Raw genomic sequence first — 10,290 nt, 5'->3', positions numbered from 1 at the left:
ATTTCAAATTCAGTATTTCTGTAGCTTTAATTTCAGAAATGATCTTATTAAAGATAATTAAAGCAAGTTTTGATTTATTGAATTTGAAAGAAGTTATAGTTATTATCCAATTTTACAATTATTGGATTATTTTCTATATTTAAATTATAAAGTTGGCAGTTATGAAATAATAGGGATTTTACATGATTTGGACTAAATAATTTATATTTTAAGATATTAATACTGCTATTTTGGAAAATGAAGAAATTAAGTATATTACTTCTAATTATCTGATTTGGAGATTTTATTGAAAATAATTGGTAAATTCATGAGCAAATAGTATTTGTTCCGGTATGCTGGGCTTCACCGCCGCCACCGCGTCGCACCGCCTTGGAGTCCGCCGTCAGGTCCGAGTCGAAGGAAGGGAGAAGCCGCACTATCAGCATCGCGCAGAGAGGGACTCACCGTCAGCTCCATCGTCCTCACTGTTGCGCCACCATTGAGGCCAAAATCGTGGAGGAAGCACAGCGCCGCCGTGGGTCCATTACCGTCGAACTCAAAGGAGGAGGAAGGCTAAAACTGGGCGACGCTGGGAGAGAAGGAAACGCGAGCTGGAGGAGCTGCGTCCAGTCACCGCCGTCGCGCCACTGACCGCCACCGTTCCGTCGTCGCCGTCAATAGGGGTTCTGCCAGGAGAGAGAGGACGCACAAGGAGGAGCCCAACGTGCGTGAAGAAGAAGGGGAGAGGTCTGAGGCTGAGGTGGTTTCCGTCACTGCCGTCTGCCTCCGTCGGAATTGCTGCCATCAGTAAAGGGGTTCAGGCCGCCGCAGGTGTTGCTGCCGGAGAAGGGAGCTGCATCTCTGGGATTCTGGCCACTGGGAGTAGTTCTGTGACTTCCGGGACCACTGCCGAAGCCTCTGGCTATTTCTGCCATCGCCAGAAAACTCTGCCGGTAAGGGTTTTAATTGTGGTTTCTATCCTTTTTGAATCCCAAGAATACTATAGTTACTGCGTGTTAGTTCCAGTTGTCGTGATCGGAATTTGTCGCCGCTGCCGCTTGAGGTGGCTGCCGGGCTGCCGCTGAACCGGCTCGGAGACCGCCGCTGTTTCGGTTCAGCCATTCTTTCTTAGTTTCGGTAAGTAATTATGTTTCGAAAAGCCCTGCGTTAGTGTTCCGTATGTGTATTAAAGCCTTTACGATATTAATGTTCTTACAATTTAGTAACTGAGGTTGCTTGTTGTAATTTAGAGTTGTTTATGCTGCTGTGAAAATGTGTGGGGCTGTGCTTTGAAGCTGCCTTTGGTTTTGGGTCGAGACGAAAGGATTTCTGAGAGGCGTTTGGATTATAGTTTCAATTTGTCAAGGTAGGGGTGCTTTCCGAAAACTATATTTTTAATATTGGAATTATTACATATGGATACTGATGTGAGACAATGTGTATTTGGTGATTGTATCAGCCTTATGTATTGTTTGATTGTCTCGAATGATTATGAATGTTGTTTGGTTGGATTGTTGTGCGGTTTTGTGAAACGGAATGTTTTCAAGTTGATTCTTTTAAAGATTTGAGATCGAGTTTAATCCGTTCTGAATTGATTTGAATTGAGTTAACTTTCTTGATAATGTGAAAAGTCGAATGCACTTTTGGATTCAGCCTGGTTCACTTTAATTGACTTGGTTTTGATAAATGATTTGTTGCTGAACCGTTTCTTTAAAGCTTTGGAAATGAGTTTTATCGGTTGATAACAAGTTGATTTTGAAACGGTTTCCTTGAGATATGCAAATGAGGCGACTGTTGGATTTAGCTTGATTTTGAATTGATTTTGGATTTTGGATTGTTGAAAGGGATTGAGGAACGATTTAGTTGGGACCCGAACCGGGTGAAAAAGTCCAAGTTTTAGGGGAGGTGCTGCCGAAATTTCTATAAAAATCCTAGACTTGTGATTAACTGCTGATTATTCTACTTGCAATAACTGTTTGTTTGTGCTTGAATATTCCTATTTGTGTTTGCGACTAAGACTCTGTTGGACTGTGGTGATTGGTTGTTGGTTGGAGTGTTTGGGCCTAGGGCCGTGGTTGAAATAAGATGGACCGATGGTTGGTTTCGGTTTTGTGTTTCTGGTTTGGAAAAAAATATGAAAGGCTATTTTGGTTCAGCATAGATAAACCTTTTTGAAAGGCTTTTGAGTTTTTGAGAATTGAACGGTTCCTCTTTCAGAAAAGATTTCCGACTTTACTTTTATTGTAAAACGTTGTTTCTGAAAAGAGGCATAAGACGATTATTAATCACTGGTACGATTTATCTTCACGTATCCTATTACAGTAATTCCCAAAAACTCTCTACTAAGAACCCTTTCGAGGATGATGTTCTCACCCCCTACAATTTTTCCCTTTCAGGATATGGACGCAGAAGTCACGAAGAGCTTATTTAGTTGTTGTTGAGATGCTCTGTATTGCTTTAGATTATTATTTATTGTTTCATTGCCTTTATCTATATATATTCTGTAAGAGGGATAGGAATTGTTTTGGCTAATGCTTGTAAAACTATGTGTGTGTGTGTGTATATATATATATATATATATATATATATATATATATATATATATATATATATATATATATATATATATATATATATATATGGTAAAAAACCCAAATGAGCCAAGGGGACATCATTTTTACCCAAATCCGCCAAATGAAAATCTGAGACATCAATCCACCAGAACACAATATTATATAATTCAAATCAATAGAATTCGAATTAGACTTACACATAATTCGAATTGATACACTTCGAATTACTCCCAAGCACAATTCGCACGTAGTTCGAATCAACCAGCATCGAATTATGCATGCATGGTTCGAATTATATTAATTCGAATTACTTAGAGGATGTGGCTTAGGGAAGTTCGAATCGAATTGATTCGAATTACTCTCATTTGGTAATTCAAAGTAATTTGAATTGATTTAATTCGAATTACGTATATATAGTGCGAATGGACTTGATTCGAATTACTGTGAGGCATAGCTCTATATATATGAGATGTACGTGAGTTGCTCTCAATAGAGGGTCAGATGGCTGGTGAGGATAGTTTTCTAGTGTTGGTTCACCACAGAGGATCCATTAAGAGAAAAACTCGATCCGGTGTGAAGTTCACCGATAAGGATCCTCTCTGTATTATCGCGAGGCCTACGACGAGCTATGATGACCTTGTTAGCTCTGTATTGCTGAAACTTGGTCTGGATGGTGTGAAAAGGGTTAAGAAGTTTTTCTATCGCATTCCAATCACCGTGCTTCAAGATACCGTGAAGTATGACTGTTTCACGATCGGGAGTGATGAGGACTTGCAGGTCATGTTTCATTGTCGCCGGCAGTTTTCGGAGGTGAGGACACCAGAGCTGTTGGCAAAGTTGGTTGATGTGGTTTCCAGTTCGGGGGGTTCAAACTGGAATACGCACGCTGTAGCCACGGTTGCAGGTTCTAGCTCGAGACCTGCCGTTGCTTCTTCCTCCGTCCCTGCGCACGAGCAACCGCTGCAGCCTGTTGCCTCCCCTTCATTCGCTGTTGATCTCAGCGGCAATGTCGGCGACGAGGTTGGTACAGGGGAACATCTTCCGACCCCAGTACATTGTGCCACACCAGCTGGTGCTGGAGATGGATTGTTTGATGATCCAGAGGACGATGATGTTGAGTTGGATCTGATTGCCGATGACAGTGGCAATGATCTCGGAGCGAGTGACCCGAGAGGGGCTGCAGGTGGATCTAGTTCTGGGACACAGCAGTACCCACCCCATTTTTCATCATTGGACCTGGATGCCATGAGGCAGGACGGGCTTCCTGGGCAGGCTGCTGGTTTTGGCGCTAGAGATGTGGATGGGTCTGCTGGTATGACAGAGTTCCAGGTTGGTCAGCAGTTTTAGGACAGAGATGAGGCCCTATTGAGTGTGAAGACTTACAGCATCCGCCGAGGGGTACAGTACAAGGTAGTTGAGTCTGACTATCGTCGGTATGTGGGAAAGTGTTCTGAGTTTGGGAATGGGTGCACATGGTTGATTCGGTTGAGTCTCTGGCAGCGCAAGGGCATCTGGGAAGTGAAACGGTACAACGGACCGCATACGTGTCTCGCCACCTCTATCTCCAGCGACCATAGGCGTTTGGATTATCATGTGATAGCGACATTCATTATGCCAATGGTGAGGGCTGATGCATCCGTCAACATCAAGGTGCTCCTAAATGCCACCGCCGCACACTTTGGTTTCAGGCCGACGTACAGGAGGGTTTGGATGGCGAAACAGAAGGCTGTTGCCGTCATCTATGGTGACTAGGATGAGTCGTACAACGAGCTCCCTAGGTGGGTGTTAGGAGTCCAGTTGACCATGCCTGGTTCAGTAGCATTCCTTCGGACATGCCCTGTTCGAGTTGTGGGCCAGTTGGACGAGTCTCAGGCTTATTTTCATAGGCTGTTCTAGATGTTCCCACCTTGTATCGAGGCATTCCGTCATTGCAAGCCGTTGGTGAGTATTGATGGCACCCATCTATATGGTAAGTATAGGGGAACGTTGCTTGTCGCAATTGCACAGGACGGGAACTCCAACATACTCCCTGTGGCATTTGCACTAGTTGAGGGTGAGAATGCTGATTCGTGGTCCTTCTTTCTCTCTCACCTTCGTCAGCACGTGACACCGCAGCCAGGTCTGCTAGTTATTTCGGACAGGCATAACGGCATCAAGGCCGCGCTTGAGGCTCCTGATGGGGAATGGCTACCTCCGGCTGCATACCGAGCATTCTGCATTCGACACGTAGCAGCCAATTTTGCCCTCACCTTCAAGGGCAAGGACGCTCGGGGGCTTCTTGTGAATGCCACATATGCAAAGACCGAAGTGGAGTTCGATTACTGGTTTGACATTCTGCGCTCTGAGAATCCGGCGATGTGTGACTGGGCGAACAGGATTGAGTATTCGTTGTGGACCCAGTATTGTGATGAGGGGCGCAGATTCGGGCACATGACCACCAATATCTCTGAGTGTGTGAACTCAATCCATAAAGGTGTTAGGAACCTCCTTGTGTGCTCGTTGGTGAAGGCCACATACGGCAGGTTGGCTGAACTATTTGTCTGCAAGGGGAGGGAGGCACAGGCACAGCTGGGTAGCGGACAACAATTCAGTCAATACCTGGTAAAGTGTATCGAGGCCAATCTGAAGACGGCTAGGTACTTCACGGTGACTGTATATGACAGGGATAACTCAGAGTACACGGTGGCAGAGACGACTCCGACTGGTTCGTTCTCATTGGGAAGCTACAGGGTCTCACTGGGTTCTCAGACATGTGATTGTGGGTACTTCCAGGCACTTCATTTCCCATGTCCGCACGCATTGGCATGCTATGCCTACTCACGTGTTACTTGGCAGCCATACGTCCACTCGGTGTATCGACTTAGTTCAGTTTTCAGTGTATATCAGATGGGATTCACTCCTCCCATCCCGGAGGGTTTCTGGCCACCTTATGACGGCCCGACTGTTATACCAGACCCGAATATGAAGCGTGTGAGGGAGGGTCGTCCTAGGTCCACTCGGATACGGACCAATATGGATGAGGTAGATCCGAACCGGCCCAAGAAATGTGGCATCTGTAGGCAACCCGGACACACTCGCTGGAGCTGTCCACAGGCCGGAGGACCCAGTCATCCAGTGTGATATTTATAGTTATGTCTGGATTTGTGTTCTACTTTGTATTACTTTGATCATCTGTACTTTTTTCTAGAAAAAGATGTACTTGGTTTCCTAACTAGTAAGTTTTCCGTGTTGATAAATTCGTCTCGTAGAAGACATTACAATTAGATGTGTTTACTATTATGGAAATAAAATATATAAGGAAAATACACATGTTCTCACGGTGACTAAAACACAATAATGCAATGTTAAACAAACTTTTGCATGATCTGATGGACAAACAAAATAAAATACAACAACGATAACGAAATGACACAACATACAACAAAGATCCGGAAATGACATATACAACGATACACAAATCATCTAAAAAGGTGCGACCCCGTGCCACAATGGCGTGGAACTCGTGCCCTATGACCTCTACGGATAAGGGGCTCCTCGTCCTCGATCTCGTCCTCCTCGTCCTCCGGGGGTGGCTGGGCAGGGGCCATAGGTTGGACATGTATGGGCCTGGACGAGGATGGTCCGACGACTGAATGTGATGCACCAGTACGTGCGGATGCTGGGGTCCCACCCAAGGCGAAAGGTTGAATAGGGCAAGGGGAGGGAGGCTCATTCAGATCGACATCTAACGCTGTCTGTGTCCCCGATGTCTGTCCCCGTCGACGGGCAGCGTCATCCTCCTGCATGATGGTGGTGATCTCATCTAAGAAATGTGATCCACCAAAATCCGCGTCAATCCCATCACCGGCAAGAAACTCTGAAAACATGGATCCCGGAATGACCCATGGGGTAGTCTCCTGACCAGCCTGGTCATCAGCTGGAACACCAACGAAGTAATCCCCGAGAGGCCCCTCTCCAAGCCCCGTGTCAGCATGTCTCGATGGATGTCCCACATTGGATCCATACCACTCTCCACCAAGTCCGCCATGAGCGGGCCTAACACCCCCCACTGTAGCCCCTACTCCGACGGCATGATCAACACGATCAGGCATATCCTGCCTAGGATCAGGCCCCCTCCGCCTGCCTCCACGCCCTCGTTGTCGACCACTGACCTGCCCGGCCTCGTCACCCTCCTCCATTGCTTGATCCAGCCATCTCCACTCACGCTGGCTACGACGTGTCCCAACTCTAGCTCTCCTCTCAACCCGATGCCTGTCAGGAACGTCGTCAACTCGATCCATATCTGGAACTCGGCCGGCACCCCTCTGCATCGCCTCAACCGGAATAGGAATACCTCTCGGATCCCCCAGGTACATCTTAGGTGACAAAAACCTCTTCCCATGCTGGTGCCACCAGGCCAAGAACTCATGTGAAGGTCCCGGGTCAGCAACAATGTCGAATCGTAACACGTGGTCCGCACGTGTCTCCCAGTGAAGGTGCCAATGTTGTAAATGGGACGGGAACCAACGGTCACCACCTCTCCCGTCCTTCGACATCAAGAAGTCGATGTTCAGGGCGGGATGCGGGGGAGGCTGTACGCTGCCGAACTGCGATAACATTCTATCAACTTGATGCCACTCAACCACTGCAAAATATATCAGGGACGTCACACACCGCCATAACATCGTATGCCGAGGCTCCAAGACCTCTGGATGGACAACCTGGAGGACGTCGGGTGTGCTATAGGGCATCTATATAAACTGAAAAAGCAAGTCAAACCCATTTGTCGAGTTCATTAAACCATATAAACTGAAAGAAGCATTAACTATACATACGAGAATAGCTTACTTACATCCCGAGCCTATAACAAGTCGATCCTCAGTCGAGCCATCTGCACCCGAGGTCCCTTCTCGCTAATCCCAGGATTGTAACCTGACCACCTGCGTAGGAAATTAAACACGGTACTGCATTAGTGAATAATTCTAAAAGGCATAAAATTGCATGAGTAATTGACAATAAATCAAATAAAGATAAATAGTACAATATGATAGTGGTACCTCGAGGCAAGGGGCTAGCTAAACGCATCATACCCAGCCGGCCTAAAACCAGGAAAACGCCAAAAGATCCAAGACTGAAGTAACTGTAACGGCCCAGCTAACTTCACTACATGTCTGTTGGCCACTCGGCACATGCACCGGTACAACCATGCTAGTGCCACCAACCCCCAGCTATAGCCATCCATCTCCTCAAGCCTAGCGACAAACGGTAACCATCTGATATGAATACGATTGCCGGACTTGTCGGCAAACAGCTGGGTGCCCAACAACATCATGATATAAGCACGGGCATAGCGCCTGACGTCTCCTCATCTACCCCCTCGGGGCACTCTGTGAAAGTCTCCTGGAACCAGGTACAGTTCACTGCGAACTTTTGTATTTGGTTCGCGGGAGGTAACACACCAAGCAACTCATGGAACCACTGCCAAGCTGGCCTGCCACCCTCTATGTATACGTGGAAATCTGTCAGGCAACCACTGACATAATGTCTGTCCACTGGCAATCCCAACTGGTACACGACGTCCTGAAGTGTGATGGTGCACTCGCCGAACGGCATGTGAAACGTGTGCGTCTCCGAACGCTACCGCTCCACGAATGCACTGACAAGGGGCTCGTCCAATCGAAACCATCTGTCGTTCAGTCTCGCAAGATGGTATAGTCCGGCCATCTGCAAGTACGGAACGTACCTGTCATCAAGTCGCATCCCTTGCTGCCACCGCATGCTCGATATGCAACGCCGGGGCTGCGCATTAAATGAACCGCATAATTAGAACGACTGACAATACCTCTAACTGATAAAATTCACGACGTAACCAAGTAACCAAAATAAATGTAATTGGAGATATATCAGTCCACAACGAAAATTGCAAACAAAACCCGCAAACATAGACCACATCTAAATTCCACATGCAAAAGTAAATTCTACTGAACTGCTAGCATAACCGCAATCAAAATCGCACACTCAAACCGAATCCAAAATATTAGAAAAATAAACCACATGCAAATCCACTTAATAAAACTACGGGCAAAACCACTCATTAAACTACGGGAAAATCCACTTACGAAAACCACAGGCAAATCCACTTACATAAACCACATGCACTACAACTAACCAAAACCACTGACATAAACCGCCAATAAAACCGCAATTAAAACCGCTATCATAAACCACTTTAAATACCGATTTACAATACCACTAACATATACAAATATAATAAACCACCATCATAAACCACTAACCTCGTCGTTGATCACCCCGGCTATATGAGCGACTCCATCCAGTCGATACAGCCTTCCCGAATCGTCCCCCATCGCCTAAGTATGCCGCTACAGACTTTCTCGGGCCGGTTTTAGGTCGCTTTCTATGGAATTTTGTGGGGTATGAGATTGGAAAACTGATTCGAATGAACTAGGTTCGAACTCCTTTTATAGGGAATTCACTTGTAATTCGAATCAATAAAGTTCGAATTACCTATTGTGCTGAAATGTGAGTAATTCGAATCAATACAATTCGAATTACAAGTTGTTGCAATATGAGAGTAATTCGAATAAATTCAATTCGAACTCCCCTAAGCCACGTCCTCTAAGTAATTCGAATTAATATAATTCAAACCATGTATGCATAATTCGATGCTAGTTGATTCGAACTACGTACGAATTGTGCTTGGGAGTAATTCGAAGTGTATCAATTCGAATTATGTGTAAGTCTAATTCGAATTCTATTGATTCGAATTATATAATATTGTGTTCTAGTGGATTGATGTCTCAGATTTTCATTTGGCGGATTTGGGTAAAAATGATGTCCCCTTGGCTCATTTGGGTGTATATATATATATATATGTATATATATGTATGTATGTATGTATGTATGTATGTATGTACTCCGTGTGAGTCCTGTAAGTTTTATTGTATGTATGGATGTTCGTTACATAACAAAAGTATTTTTGGATCGGTATTGCGGTTTAAAGTTTTAAACAGGCTCATATTTTAGTATTAAATAGTATAAGAGTCGTCGTAATGTCCGAGCTATCAGAGTTGCGCAGCCGGAAGCGTGAGCTTTGATAGTTAGGGTGTTACATTATGGTATCAGAGTGGTCTTTCCTATAGAGCTTGAGGAATGGACCGACTATGCTTCAATTGCATACTCTGAGCGTCTGTCATGTAATAGGTCTTGTTCGGATAACAAGAATTAGAGCTTTATGCACATGACGATCTATTGATTAACACTCTTAGTCTTGCATTGCATAATTCCTGATATTAAGTTTGGCCGGCTTAATACTAGTGAATTATGTATATGAAAGCACTGATGGGTTATCATAGATGATATACGAGTTTTGAGCAAAGCGAATCGCGGGTTTTGGGAACGTTAGAAACTATTTCTCAAGGCTATTCAGTTGTGTGTCTTGAATTCTGTTCGAGTCGACCTGTTCTTTCATATCCTAACTTGAAGTTCTTGTTTGCTAATCCTCTTGAAAAGTAGTTTGATTTTTCAACTCTATTCCTCTATTCATATGCATTCTTGTTCGATCTTAATTGCATATGCTTGTTTGCAATCCTTGTTGCATCTATCTTTCTCTGTTTGAGTTCTTCCTGATTCAAATATTCTTTGATATAGCTTTTTACTTGTCTTAATGCGCTGTGCCTTTTAACTCCGGTTTCCGAGTCCATTCTTAGAGAAATTGTTGATTCAGTTTTTCTCTTAA

At 44.9% G+C, this 10,290-nt stretch overlaps 2 protein-coding genes across 2 annotated transcripts; one reads left to right on the top strand and one right to left on the bottom strand.

The window, feature by feature from the left end:
• Positions 1 to 4,448: 4,448 nt before the first annotated feature.
• LOC112729860 (uncharacterized) lies at positions 4,449 to 5,672 on the top strand. The gene has a single exon (XM_025780003.1). It carries the CDS (start codon positions 4,449 to 4,451, stop codon positions 5,670 to 5,672), a length of 1,224 nt encoding a protein of 407 aa, XP_025635788.1.
• Positions 5,673 to 7,392: 1,720 nt separating this feature from the next.
• On the bottom strand, positions 7,393 to 8,144 carry LOC140176669 (protein MAIN-LIKE 1-like). Its single transcript, XM_072208204.1, has 3 exons — positions 7,905 to 8,144; positions 7,622 to 7,842; positions 7,393 to 7,471 (listed from the first exon to the last, which is right to left on the bottom strand). Exons 1-3 carry the CDS (start codon positions 8,142 to 8,144, stop codon positions 7,393 to 7,395), a joined length of 540 nt encoding a protein of 179 aa, XP_072064305.1.
• Positions 8,145 to 10,290: the final 2,146 nt, after the last annotated feature.

This window comes from Arachis hypogaea, chromosome 12 (genome assembly GCF_003086295.3).
Source record: "Arachis hypogaea cultivar Tifrunner chromosome 12, arahy.Tifrunner.gnm2.J5K5, whole genome shotgun sequence".
Lineage (NCBI taxonomy): Eukaryota > Viridiplantae > Streptophyta > Magnoliopsida > Fabales > Fabaceae > Arachis > Arachis hypogaea.
The sequence above is the reverse complement of the archived record's forward strand: the minus strand, read 5'-3'. Positions and strand labels throughout refer to the sequence as shown.